At 47.6% G+C, this 14,937-nt stretch overlaps 1 protein-coding gene across 3 annotated transcripts in view; it reads left to right on the top strand.

Moving 5' to 3' along the window:
* NAA35 (N-alpha-acetyltransferase 35, NatC auxiliary subunit) overlaps positions 1 to 14,937 on the top strand; it is a 1,572,250-nt gene that overhangs the window by 1,490,870 nt on the left and 66,443 nt on the right. For all 3 annotated transcript variants that reach the window (XM_069625850.1, XM_069625849.1, XM_069625848.1), the window contains one exon: positions 10,170 to 10,250. In XM_069625850.1, the coding sequence (XP_069481951.1) occupies positions 10,170 to 10,250 (81 nt within the window). The remainder of the gene's footprint in view (positions 1 to 10,169; positions 10,251 to 14,937) is intronic.

The raw sequence follows: 14,937 nt of genomic DNA, 5'->3' as shown, positions 1-14,937 counted from the left end.
GCATCTGCGAGACAAATGGGCCCAGCAAGTTAACATGTAATCATCCATTTGTGGTCTGGCTTATTGCAAGTCAGCAAAAAGTGAGATGATTTAAAAGATCAAAATAAATAATCTAAAGAGGAAGTGCCATCAGACACCTAAAAGCCAATAGAAAAATAATCAGGGTGCCCAAGAGGTCGGAAATCTCTTCTCTAAACCTATGGCATACAGGCCAGGCACCGTTTTTTGTGACTCCATGGCATTGTGGGGAGTAATGAGTGACAAGTTAGCAGCAAATTGTAATGCCCATCAGGCCACCAACACTGCCGAAGGATAAATAATGCACATTTCTGTTCTTGCCAGCACACTGGTGTGTCTGGGCTGTGTCAAATGATTTGCCCAGAATCACACAGTTTGGTTAAGCAGTGAAGCCAGAATTTGCCAGCAATTTAAGCAACTTGCCACATCCTTCCAAGTTCTAATTGGTAGTACACCTATTTTTGTTTCAAGAACTACAAAATGGTTGTTTATTTGTAAAGAACACAAATCACTCGAAGCAACCACCTTTCGGGGAGTATTTGCAACACCCTGAATACAGTGCGAACACCTGCACCAATAACACATCCTGCTTGCAGAAGGCCTTTGAATAGCCTACAATTAAAAATATATTTTTAGAATAAAAAGTTGGGCTAGGCTTTGCTTACCTCTCAGGCCCATTGTTATCAAGTCACAGTGGGTTGGGCCTCTCTGCCTAATTGTCCTCTACACTGCAGACCAATTCCTACAAAATAGGCAAAAAGCAACTCATTACCCACGACAATGCACACTCACTCGAGGGTTGGGGAGGGGCTCGAGAATCAACACGGCCCCTCAGCACCAGCTATGGAGTGAAAATAATATTTCGAGGGGATTGGGTCCTCCGACGTATTCCATATCTATGACAGTAATCACCACAGCTGTGCTGCTTCGGAAAATCTTCAGCGTCTATGTCCTACGTCCATGACGTCGATACGCCGCCCTCAAAGACCTCCTCCGACGGCTGACGTCACTGGATGTTATAAGTAGGACGCACGACGCCCGTAGCCTCAGTTCCGTTTTTTCCGCGAACGTGTTCGCTTCAGAAATCTCAGCGCGCCTCGACTCTTTGGAGTTTCTGTTGCTTTCTCGGTTCTTCGAACTTGTTTGTGAAATATTTCTTCGTGCAGATGTCTACCTCGTCTTACACACCGCGTCTGGGCTTTAAGAAGTGCGGGGACTCTGGGTCCAAGATGTCGGTCACAGACTCGCATGACGCCTGCCTCTGGTGCCTCGAAGAGGCCCATGACACGGATGACTGTGTCGACTGCCAGTCGCTCACGTCGAAAGCCTTGCTGGAGCGCAAGAAGAAGTTATCGGTAGGTAAGGTGTCCAAGCCCGGAAGTCGAGGTCTGCAGGGCTTTCGACAGTTGACTCGAGGGGTGACTCTCCGAGTCGTCGTCGGTAGTCCAGTGGTTCTCGGTCCTGGAGTAGGTCTCGCCACTCCTCTGCCTCTTTGAGGCACTCCCGGAAGCGGCGTCATCGGTCGCCTTCCCCGTCCTCATCTGAGGACTCCGCCCATCGGCGGGTCGCTTACCCCATCAAGCATGCGACACCGGAGGGATGGGCTTCCTTCGGGAAGAAAATGTTGGCGATTCTCGAATAGCAGGGCACTGGTCCGTCCGTGCCTCCGAGTGGGGTCGGTCGTGATCAGCCGAGAGACGCCGCTCGTACGCCTTCGGGCTCGGGTGGTCATCACGATTCGCGTGAAAGGTCCCAGTCGGACAAGGGGAATCGTTCTCGACATGCCCGGTCCAGGTCCCGGTCCTCGACGCGCTCGAGACCGCGTGAACCTGTGAAGTCTTCGAGGAAGACATCAATGCCTGTGCGCCTAGGTCGTCGACGCACTCTCTCGAGGCTCCGCCTCCGAGGAAGCCGTCGACGCCGTCGGCGCCCAGTTTGTCGAGGGACATGCTCGGGGCTCTGCCTTCGAGGCCTGTGTCGACGCCGTCGATGCTGTCGGCGCCGCGTCTGTCATCGACGCCGATTCACTCAACGCCCTCGATGCCTTTCTGGGCTGTGTCGACAGGGGTACCATGTGGCTCGGGGGAACCACCTAGAAAGGCTCTGGCCAAGGTCAAGCATGGCTTTGGTTCCAGTTCTGTGCCTTCTTACCGCCATCTGGAGTTCATTTCAGAGGTGGATGAGGGCTCTGAGGATGGCATGGTGCCTGACACCGTGCCTGACGAGATTCTCTCGGGCCATAGCCAGTTTGAGGACCTGAGGCAGTCCCTGCATGATGCTAGTGGGCTGGACACCTCTCCGGAGGTGGAGTTTTGTAGGCCTGAGCCTGGCACTCATGCCGATTCTTCGTACCGGCGCCTTATGTCAGGGGTCACCGAGTACTTAGGATGGTCTGCTCCCCCAGGGGAGTTTGTTCAGGAGGACCTTACGGATATCCTCAACATTGGTCCACCAACTGACCCAGTACTGCCGTTTCCTATGGCTCTACAGAGGAGGGTGGCAGAGGAGGGTGGCGGCGGCTTGGACTGCTCCAGAGAGTCTCCTGGCAGTGAGCAAGTCTTTGCCGCGAAAATACCGCCCAGCCAGTAGTGACCCCTGCTACTTGTCCAAGCACCCTACTCCGGAGAGTTTGGTGGTGCAGGCGGCTACGGCCCCGGCAAAGCAGGCATCATACCCTACCATCCCTCCTGATAGGGACGACAAGCGTTTTGATGGCTTTTGATTGCTGGGCGAAGAAAGTGTTTTCTGCAGGGGGTATGGCGCTTCAAGCGGCCAACTCCATTTGTGCCTTGTCTCGTTTCATGCACACTCTGTGGAACTGTGTTTCCTTGGTGGCTGAACATATTCCCGAAGGGGATGAACGGGATGGTTTCCTTGCTATGGTTCGGGATGGCAAGGATGCCATGTGTGAGGCCGTTAAGTTGGGTTTGGACATGGCAGATTACGTCAGCCGGTCCATGGCGGCGAGCACCATGATACGCTGGGAAGTTGGGGTGTGCTCCTGATGTGCAGGCCCGGCTCCTCAACATGCCCTTTGACGGGGAACATCTTTTTGGCAGCAAGGCTGACGAGAGCCTTGAGACGTTGCAGACCTCAAAAGCTCCAGCGAAGTTGTTGGGCGCTGAAGTTCGACAACCTCCGCCTTTTCGTCCTAGGGGACAGCAATGGAGGGGAGGTTCCTTTCATTATTACTCATCCTTTGGTATAGCAAGAGGAGCTACCAGTCAAAGGGGCCACCGTAGGAGTGCCAGAGGTGGAAAACAAGGTACTCGAGGTGCCAAAGCCGCTCGGGCTGTTGCTTCTTTGCCCTCAGGCAACGCTGCAGCCGCTTCAGCTCAGTCATGAGGCCATGTCCCATGGTTCGCCAGTTGGGGGAAGGCTGGCACAGCCTCTTGCAGAGTGGCGCGCCATTACTTCAGATGTGTGGGTTCTGGAGATCATAACCCACGGCTACTGTCTTCCTTTCTGGCAGAGGCCTCAAGACAATCCACCGGGGAATCTCTCTTTGAAGAGTCTGAATCCGCTCCTTGCGCAGGAAATTCAATCCCTGCTGGAGAAAGGCGCCATAGAACTGGTGCCTGTAGGGAGAGGAACAAGGGATGGTAGTCCCCTTATTTTTTGATTTCCAAGAAAGACGGGGCATTGAGACCCATCATGGACTTGCGCGGTTTGAACCAACTCCTCAGGAAGGACAAGTTCAAGATGGTTACTCTCTCTCAAGTCCTCCAGGCCCTTCAGCTTCAGGACTGGTTGGTGTCTCTCGACCTCAAGGACGCTTATTTTCATGTGCCGATCCATCCAATGCACAAGAAGTACCTGAGGTTCGCGGTTGGCGACTCGCACTTTCAGTTTTGGGTCCTGGCGTTCGGAATGACCTCCGCCCGAGGGTCTTCACCAAGCTCATGGTAGTGGTGGAAGCGCACCTCAATAAAGGGGGGGATTCACGTCTACCCCTACTTGGACGACTGGTTGATCAGGGCGCGCTCTCCCGAGCAAGTCTTGGATCATCTGTCAGTCACCTGCCACTCCCTCCACAAGCTGGGCTTCTCCCTCAACTTAAAGAAGTCCCATTTGACACCAACTCAGAGGCTCCAGTACATCGGAGCAGTGCTCGACACGTCCCTGGGGCAGTGTTTTCCTCCCCAGGTGAGGGCTCATCACATTCAGCAGATGGTGCACAAGTTTCAACTTGCCCAGACTCTCCCAGCGTTCGATTTCTTGAGACTGCTCGGCCTCATAGCATCCTGCATTCTTCTGGTGCCAGAAGCCAGGTTGCGGATGAGATCTTTGCAATGGGCACTCAAGCTCCAGTGGTCTCAGTCCTCCGGCAGGATGTTGGACCCTGTTCAGGTGCCGTCTTCGGTCGCCTGGGACCTTCTGTGGTGGGCCAACAAAGGCAATCTGATGAGGGGGGGCTCCATTCTGACTGCTCTGGCCGGAGGTGACGATTGTGACGGACGCATCCCTCACGGGATGGGAAGCTCATGCCAACGAGTTGACAGTCAGCGGTTGTTGTTCTCCGTCGGAGTCCAGACTCCATATCAATCTGTTGGAGCTGAGGGCCGTCAGGGTAGCCCTCAAGGCTTTTCTGCCGACTGTGCAAGGAAAGAATGTCCTGATCCTGACGGACAATACGGTGGCCATGTACTACCTCAACAAAAGGGGGGGCAGGGTCACTTCCTCTGTGCAGGGAGGCGATGCAGCTCTGGTTCTGGGCAATCCAGCAGGAAGTTTCGATCTCGGCAGTTCATCTGGCAGGAGACGAAAACGAGACGGCGGGCGCTCTGAGCAGGCAGAGCGCGATCTCTCACGAGTGGGAGTTGGCTCAGGAGAGTCTTCTGGAGATCTTCGCTCTTTGGGGGACCCCTCAAGTGGATCTCTTCGCCTGCAGTGTCAACCGGAAGTGCGAGAGGTTCTGCTCGCGGGAATTTCCTCCAAACGGAGCCTTAGGAGACGCGTTCGTGGTGGAGTGGTCATTCCCACTGCTGTATGCGTTTCCTCCAGTCCCCGTCATCCCGCAAGTTCTGCAGAGGTTACGGAGGTTCGGTTCCCTGATGATCCTCATTGCTCCGGCGTGGTCCTGGAGGACGTGGTACCCGGACCTTCTCGACTTGTCTATCTGCCCTCCATGTCGTCTTCCCTAACGAGACGATCTGCTCTCATGGGAGGGAGGACAGGTTCTCCATCCAGAGGTCAGGTCCCTCAACCTTCACACTTGGTTTCTGAAAGGTTGAGGTATAAGGATTGGGACCTCCCTGAAGACGTGATGGAGGTGTTGCTTTCAGCCAGAAGGCCCGCAACAAAGTCCCTGTACCGTTGCCGTTGGAGAAAGTTCTGCGACTGGTGCAGGGTTCAGAATGTGGATCCTTTTGCATGTGAAATTCCCATGGTTCTGTCTTTTTTGCTTTCTTTGGCCCGCAGGGGCATTCAAATGGGTACCATTAAAGGTTACCTGGCGGCGCTGTGCATATTTAAGCGCTCGTCTGAAGAGTGTTCCTATTTTAAAATTCCTTTAATTTCTCAGTTTCTGAAAGGGCTCACTAATGTGTTCCCTCCGTCGCCTTTCCAGGTGCCCGGCTGGGATTTGAACCTTGTTCTCAAGTTTATGATGGGTGCACTGCTTGAGCCTTTGCATTCATGCCCTTTGAAACTGTTAACTCTTAAAACTGTATTTTTAGTTGCGGTCACTTCCACTCGCAGAGTGAGTGAGTGAGTTGCAGGCACTTTCAGTTGAGCCACCCTTCACTGTGTTTCATAAGGACAGGGTTGTCCTTAGAGTTCGTCCTTCTTTTCTTCCGAAGGTGGTGTCGGAATTTCATTTAGGCCAGAAGGTTGTATTTCCGGCATTTTATCCTCCTCCACATCCTGGTAAGGAAGTGGAGAGGCTCTATAGGCTTGATCCTAGGAGAATGTTGAGCTTTTATATTTCACGCATGTCCCGGGTCAGAGTGGACAATCAGCTCTTCATTGGTTACGCTGGAAAGCGTTTGGGACAGGCTGTGACGAAACAGACTTTGTCTCGCTGGATTATTTTGGCTATCTGAGTGTTACCGGTCGGCTTACGGGCCCATTCTACCAGGGGTATGGCTCCCTCTACGGCCCTGCAGAGGGGTGTTCCTATTCGAAACATCTGTGAGCAGCTACCTGGGCTTCGGTACATACTTTTGTACGTCACTATTCCTTCGATTCCGGGGGCAGGATCTGGCCTTTGGCAAGGCGGTCCTTTACTCTGCAATTTGATTGGGCATGCTAAATTTCTGTTTTCTAAATTCTTTTCCCACCTCCTTGCGTTGGTACTGCTTTGGGAGTCTTTCATAGATATGGAATACGTCGGAGGACCCAATCCCCTCGAAGAACAAGTTACTCTCTTACCTGGTAACGTTCTTTCGATGGGATGGTCCGAGGACGTATTCCATATCGCTCCCTCCCTACCTTCCCCACTACAGAATTTCTTAGGCGATTGCAGCTTACGTTTCCGCAAGGCTTTGTGTGTCAGACTGGCAGAAGACTGGTGGCACACGTTCTAGGAAAAAAACTACAACTGAGGTTACGGGCGTCGTGCGTCCTACTTATAACATCCATTGATGTCGGCCGTCGGAGGAGGTCCTCGAGGGTGGCGTATCGACGTCATCGACGCAGGACGCAGACGCTGAAGATTTTCCGAAGCAGCACAGCTGTGGTGATTACTGTCATAGATATGGAATACGTCGTCGGACCATCCCATCGAAAGAACATTACCAGGTAAGAGAGTAACTTGTTCTTCTCCCACCCGAACAGGCGGGAGAAATAAATGTCAGTGTAGCCACTTGCTAACACCCAGCCCAGCAATCGGGGACAGCATTGGGGCCTTTCACCTTTACAAACAAAAAAGGATTCGAGCCTCTGGGAGGAGGAGGGTCCAGCAAATGCCCCCATGTTTCCAGTCCGCAAAGCACAGCAAGAAAAATCACAATTTTCGTTCTGGGGCTTTTAATATGCGCTTTGCAGTGCTCACATTAAAGTTATGGCCAGTGTAAAGCTTTGTACTGGCTCTGGCTGCCTGCCTCGTGATAAATTCGGCAGCTAACCTCCATGCACCATTGTAGGCTCGGACTGGCCTATAGGGCAATAGGCCAATGGGTTAACCAAAAACGCAAAATGCTTGTGTGGGCCCATTTTTTGGGTCAAAGTGGGCCACCTTTTTTTGCCAATGTGGGCCAGTTTAATGAGTTACTGGACTATATTGTGGCTAATAGCTTTGACCAGTGTTGCTGAATAAATATTCTCTAAAATGTACAATTTGCATCACATTTGATCAGAAACCTCCCCCTTGGGTTATTAAAACAGCGTCACAAAAGGAATGAATTCCCGTTTGCAACTGTGGAGCACTTTTTTGTTGGTGCCCGAGACAATTATTGTATGCCCCACTCTGACCCTGCGCCACTTTCATCCCTCAGCAGTGGCGGGCCAGGAGGTACACATTTTCAGCCGGGCCTGTTGCTGCTCACAGAAGCCTTTTTCAAAGGCCTTCTGCGAGCAAGCTGAGTTATTACTGCGAGTGTTGGGTTGTAGAGAGTGGCTGGCAATAATATATCTCCCGCCCGAATGGGCGGGAGAAATATTATTCTCAGCCACTTGCTAACACCAGCACCCACAGTAATAACGCGGCCTGCTCACAGAAGACCTTTTGAAAGGCCTTCTGCAAGCTGTGTGGGCCTATTTTTTGGGTCAAATTAGTGGCCCACCTTTTTTGCCAAAGTGGGCCAGTTTAAAGAGTTACTCAACTGGACTATTATAGTTTTAACCATTGTTGCTGAATAAATATTCTCTAAAATAATATTTCTCCTGCCGGAACGGACGGGAGACATATTATTGTCAGCCACTTGCTTAAACCAGCACCCGCAGTAATAACGCAGCCTGCTCGCAGAAGACCTTTTGAAAAGCCTTCTGCGAGCAGGCTGCATTATTACTGGGAGTGCTGGGTGTTAGAGAGTGGCAGGCAATAATATTTCTCCTGCCCGAACGGGCGGGAGAAATAATGTTGTCAGCTACCTGCTAAAACCAGCACCCGCAGTAATAATGCAGCCTGCTGGTAGAAGGCTTTAAATATTCTTTTATGAAATGAAAGAATCAGATTACGTTGGCCCTGTCTCAAGAGGTCATCTATTTTGGTTTCGACCAATGTCCTGGATTCGCCAATGGTGGCCATGATGTCCGTGAGTGATAATGTTTGGCCAGTTTACAGTTTATGCATTTTCCTTTTCCCCACCCAGCTTGTCTCGTGCCGAGGAAGCTGTTGCCAGGACGCTCGTTGTGTAGCGGTCCATCTTGTTCTGCACTGCTCCTTTGCGGGTCATATCTTTCACCATTACCGCCTGCCTAGTGTGCTGTCATTCCAATTTACTTTGTCAGGTTATCCGCCCTTGTACACCTGTCTTGGTGCGCAGATAGGTGGGAGGGGGCAAGTAGTGTCCCTCATCCCCTGTGACGAAATGTATAGTCCTTCTCTTTGTGCTGGGGCGCATGGTTAATTGTGTGGGGCACACACTATCCCAGCGGTCCGAGGGCACCCAGCGATGTTAGAGGGAGCCTGGTTATTGTGCCCCTGGGTGCCTACTGTTGTTTGTTGAGGACTTCAGAGACCAGTCAGTGTGAGTTCCCTTCTGTCACTCTCCGTCTATCCCCACCGTACCTAGCGCTTTCTTGCCTCTTGCAATCATCAGGGAGGCAGTCTGTTCAGGTGATGATTGCAAGAGGCAAGAAAGCGCTAGGAGGAGAAGATCAACTGGACTGTGGAAAGGTACACCTAGCTGGGAACCAGAGTGCGCCCCTCACCCCCTTTTCTGTCAAATGTTGTTTTTGGGAGTCCCGGGCTCCAGCGGTGGCAGCACCGGGGTGACACATGCCCCTACTAAGGAGAGTCACACTGTTGGTTTTCCCCCCCTCCCCCCAACTGGGGTTTTACACTTTGTAATTGGAGGGTGAGTTGGTTCCTGGCTACTTGAATGACTACAGCAACGATAATTCCCTGTGGCCATCACTGGTAGTAACCATCAACACCTGAACAAACACCTAAACAGACTGCCTCCCTGATGATTGCAAGAGGCAAGAACGCGCTAGTAGGAGAAGATCAAATGGACTGTGGAAAGGTACACCTAGCTGGGAACTAGAGTGCGCTCCTCAGCCCCTTTTCTGATATATATATATATATATATATATATATATATATATATATATATATATATAGATATATATATATAGATATATATATATAGATATATATATAGATATATATATAGATATATAGATATAAAGATATAGATATAAAGATATATATAGATATAATGATGATTCTGTGCAACTTGGTAACGCTTCTGGTATGCCAATAACGGTTTTCTTCTTCCCCCTTGTACGCTTATGTAGTGAGTAGCATAAATCAAATACTACAAAAAGAAAATTAATCTCTAAAAGCTGAGCAAAACAAACTCTAAAGGGGACAGTATTTCAAGGATTTGGTAGGAGCAGCAGCTTGGCATACATGCACTAGTGGGATGCAAAACAGTGCGCGACAGATGCATGCCTCCCGTTCGCAGATGCACACTTTTAAGAATGCCAATGATTTTCCAGTTCCTTACCCCATGTTGTTTCCAAGTGAATGCCCGCCATGAAGTGGGATGTCGAGAAACCCTAATGCCATCCTAAAATCATTTTCTTAAAATACCCTCAGTAGGAACTACGTCTATGCATTACGCTGTGTCTGTTCCATTGGAGAAAATATTAACATAAAGTTGTGATGGAGCTCATGGAACCATTTATTAATAATTAGCACAATCTGTTACAAAGCTCTACTTAGTGGAGGGCTTTGTAACAGATTGTGCAATTAAAGAATCAAGTCTTAAACTGGCGCTGAGTCCTGGAGTTTCCTGTTTTTCCTGTTACTTTGTGGACGGTATGGGCTTAATATCTGTCCAAATCCAGTGACCCGCGACAATTGATAACTAGTGCAACCAATATTGCCTAATTACCTGACATTCAATAGGGATTGAAAGGAGTCGCCTGCCAGAGCAACTTTGTAAAAAAAAGCCCCACAGTCTTACACTTGAAATTAATAATTAGTACATTTGTTTTCTTACAATTTCTGGCAAGACTTAACCATGTTTTTTGTCATGCAGGTCAACCACATTTTAAAAGTTGCAAAACCTAATATTGTAGTTATGAAGCTTCTAGCAGGTGGTCACAAGAAAGATTCAAAGGTAAGAACATTTTTTTTTCTGATGTGCTCACAATTTATACGTTTCAGATGTTATATCATACATTCTAGGCTTTAATGAAAAATATTTCATCATTTCCATAAGGGATGTAAAACGGTAAATATTTAAAGGAAGGCATTTTCTTATGGTTTTGCAATTGCAGTTCAGTGCGTGCATAAAACATGCATTTTATAAGCAAATGATTGACTCTTGGGTGATGGGAAGGCAAAAGCTACTGGAGTCACTTCATTTGTCTCACCACCAAAACTGGCCTGATGGATCGGCTCACCCACAGAATGATGACGGAAGCATGGGACAGACCTATGAGCTTGGCGGATAGCAGGAAATAAAACTCATTTTTCTTTCATTGATCCCTAGGGATTGAGAAGAGGTGTCAGTCAGGGGACAAATCTGGTCAACCGCAATGAAAACACGTGATTGTATCATGCTAAATGGCATGGTTAGAGGAGACATCCCAGCACAACCGACTTGGCACCGCGAGACCTCTCATAGCATTCTTGACTATATATGGGTCTCGAGAAATTTTGAGTCAAAGATAATAGATTTCCATATTCAAAAGATGAAATATAGCGATCATAACTTGATGAGACTTTGTTGTTTGCTAGAATCGGTTACCTTGGTGAAAATGTATAAGTTGCTTCTGGAAATAAACAGTTGGGGAAATAGACTCGGAATAAATGCTAATCAGATTGGAAACCTTGCTACTAGATTTATGAGGTCTGTTATTACGCACAGGGTGGACTATACCCCATTGTTAACTGATTGTATAAGTGAAACTAGTCACCAAAGGCAAAGTGGATGCTGTCACAAACATCTGCATAGCATTGTTATGCACGAGGCGAAGAAAGCCTTGAGAAGAGATCTGAGATCTATAAAAAAAAAAACTCCCTAGGAACGATGTGGCTGATGCTGTAAGAATCAGAAGGTCTGTGTATCATAATTGGGCAACATCGCATGCTATTATCATTGAACAAGACCATGCCCAAGTGAGGATGAACCTTTTGGTCACAAAAAACAAAACACTAGTGAAATTTGACGGATAGTGAATATAGGAAATGTTAATAGCTCAACTATGGATGGGGAAAACTATTTCAGGCGATCTTTGGGCAAGCCACTTTGCTAGGGTGTTTGTGGGACCGTCCATGGAGCCAGCGATACAACTCAACTTGGGTGATGCGCATTGGGCAGTAGAAATGTTACATGGCGATATAGAGCAAGCGATTAAGGCATTAAAAAGCTCACTTGCAGCTGGACCTGATTTGATTAGTAATGTAATGCTCAAGAGGAACCCAAAGGAATGGGCTTGTTTTATTGAAAGACTGTTCTTGAGCATTGCATTGTCAAAACAACTGCCTGAGTCGTGGTTAACAGCAATAGGGTTCCTATCCATAAGAAGGGCAGTTGGGGCAGTCCTGAAAACTATCGCCTAGTTGCCCTTCTAGAATCATTCGGTAAGATCTTTGGCTCACATTTGCGGCTGAAGCCTGCAAAATGGACACAGGTGGCTTGTTTTTTGGATGTACGACAAACAGACTTCACTAAGGGTGTTGGGGTCGATGTAAATTTATTGATTCTCACAGCCCTAAAATTGGAAGCCCTGAAATCAAAAGGCAAACTTCACTTAGCGTTTATTGATATGAAGCAGGCCTTTGATAGTTTAAACCGAGGCCTGATTTGGGCAAAACTGTCTAAGTGGAAATGCCCAGTAAACATTCTTGATCCTATTATGGCCCTCCATTCGAACACCTCGATTCGTGTGAGACTCAATAAAAGTGGTGAATTGTCTGACATTATACCGACGGCAAAGGGCGTCAAACAGGGGTGTCCCTTGGCCGCCGAATTGTTTAAAATATTATTGGCCGTTCTGCCTGAACATCTCGATCAGGTGCACTGTTTTTTCCACCCAAAATAAATCAAGTTCCAGTAAAATGCATTGTCAATGCAGATGACCTAGTTCTGATGGATACAACACAAATTGGTCTCCAATGTCTGCTTACCAACTTACATGAATACTTGCGCATAAACGAATTTACGATAAATACAGAAAAAACTAAAATCGTGTCTATTGGCGACAGGAGCAGCAAGAGAGACAAAACTTTCAGGTGGTCTGTTGCTGGCCAATGCCTGCCCTCTGTAACACAAGATACTTGGGGATCCAATTTAACAATTGCATTTATGAACATCATTGGGTGAAGGAACTTAAATCAAAGATGACAAAGTTTGCACTATAAGCAGCAAAGATAAATAAAAATTATGGTAAATTCTCTATATTATTTGTACTGACGTTCTATTTGCAAAAAGTTGTTCCTGTAATTACTTTTGGTGCAGAAGCAGGCTGGAACATTAAAGATGAAACTTGGAATATGCTGGAAGGGTGATTCTGGCGCCATGACGATATTAAGACATGAATTGTCACTAAATTCGCTTCATAGCAATGTTGTATGGAAATCAATTTCGGTAATGTGGAAGATGTTTCAAGATAGTCCGACTCCTGTTTATCAAATCTTCACAAATTAATGTGACGATAAGTGCCCAAACTTATTAAATCAATGGTTTTGTAGATTACTGGCATTTGTCGATGCAGCCGACATTAACAAACAAGATCTTTTAAACAGGCCACAATATGCCCAAAAAAATGTGAGTCTTGGGCTTGGACAAACGAGAAAAGGTGCAATCTACACCTCGCTTGGGTGTTGAACAGAAAAAACTAAATGTCCAGTCTTGTTACTTGTTGCAGTGTCCATCTCGTTATTATCAGAATACATTTTTGAGGTTTCGAACAAACACACTGATAACAAAAGAAATCTTGTGGCAAAGAAAAGATAAAATGATAAAGGACAATCTTTGTCGCTTTTGCTGTTTGTCTGTCGAATCGCTAAAACATTTAGTAACTGAGTGTGAAGAAACCCGTAACCAACGTTCCTTACATCTTGGGCAGTTTGCACCTATTGACGATGACATGACAGAGTGGTGGTCGAGAATCACTTCCAGAAACAATGTGAAACATGTTTGCGCAATTGTAAATTATATGGATATGCTTCTAAAAATTGTTACTTGAAGCATAGCAATGGCATGAGGACTTGTGGATTGGACTAATGTGAGACCGACTTATCTGATATTTTCAACAAACTGTAACATGAGTAGAACATTTATTGGTTAATGTGTTTTTGGAATAGATGAAATGTTTAAATTGTTGAAGGAAGTTGAAACAAAAGTTTTTACCTTGAGTTGAAACTGTAGTTTTTCAATAAAAAAAAAAGTTGAGTATTTGATCTGAAGCCGAGGTTTGTGCGCCCCCATCATGAAGGATTAGCAAGCATCAGATGTGAGGTGCGGAATAGTGCAATAAGGGTCAATGAAGGCAAAAGCGCATCTCCAAACCAGAAGGAGCTCAGTGCTGTATTCTCATGGCACAGTAAGGTATGTGGAACAGCATTTAGACTGCCACAGTGTAGGGGGTCACGGTGATGGCGTCAGAGCAAACTGGTCGGCAGTGGTTTTGGGCTGACCTATCATTGTAATTTCACTTTCTAGGCTATATGAAGTAGACCTTTACTTCATCTCTTTCTCCAGCGCACAGCATAACCTTGTTTATACCATTTGATAACTAGTCTTTAGCAGTGTGTATATCCGAGATACACTTGAGCTTGGCTTTCCACTTGTCCAGGTGGTGCATATGTCCTTGTGACAAGGTTCCCTGCTTTAGTCTGGGGAATCCAGGAGGGTGGCCGTGGGGACTAGGTAGCTTACTAAGATAGTGGATGATGGTCCCTAGCCAATATGGGGATGATCTCCCTCGTCGCCCTCCCTATGCCCTATCATCGGACTTGGGATAATCATATGCAGCAGAAAGATACCACTGGCCCTTTCAGGTAATTGCCAATGAACCTGCGACTTTGTGCGGCAAAGTGTATGCACTCCCAAAGCGGGTTTTGAGAAATACAGTCTCTGGCTTCCCCGGAAACTGTTGTGATCACTCAGAAGTACTTGTGATACTCACAGTCATGCTGCAAATTCAGCTACTCTCCGGTCTGCATATGCTGCTGCGTATGTGCAAACAGACACAGAATGACTTTGGTGTTGTGGTCCACCCACCCCATAGTGCATCCAATATACATGTCCTCAATACAGACATCAAGCGGGACCAGTCCTGGGTGCCCAATCATTATAACATGCATGTGCAAATGCTTAAACCTGCTGGTCGACTCCGGGAGCGGCACGTAGATTATAAAAAGGCCTGATCAGTGCAAAGTGGGGTGGGTGTTTGGAGAAGCTTGTCGCAGACTTTTGGAGCGAGCCGTCAGTATCCAAAGATGCTAGTTTGGAGAGACCAGTTGGAGAGAAGAGATTGGAGAAAGGAGGTTACAGAGCGAGAGGAGGATGTTTGGGGTAGTTCATTAGAAGGTGGTTGGTGTAGAATATCAGGAAATGGTTTGCAGTACAGCCTTCCACTTCTTCTAGCAAAGGGCGTCCCTTTCACCCATTCAGGTTGTGTGCCCTTACGGAAAAGGGTCAATGGCATGCCAGCCAACAAGCAGCAGTAAAGGAATTTCCCCCGCCAAGATCAAAGCTGTGGTGTACCGAGGGACAACGTTTCCACCTTGTGGGTCCCTTTCATCACCCTGGTGTAACACATCTTGAATTTGTTATTTTCCATTTTTCTGTAGTG

The sequence above is a fragment of the Ambystoma mexicanum genome, chromosome 6p, assembly GCF_040938575.1.
Source record: "Ambystoma mexicanum isolate Mex_15411 chromosome 6p, UKY_AmexF1_1, whole genome shotgun sequence".
NCBI lineage: Eukaryota > Metazoa > Chordata > Amphibia > Caudata > Ambystomatidae > Ambystoma > Ambystoma mexicanum.
Note: the sequence above shows the minus strand (reverse complement) of the source record. Positions and strands in the feature narration are given on the sequence as shown.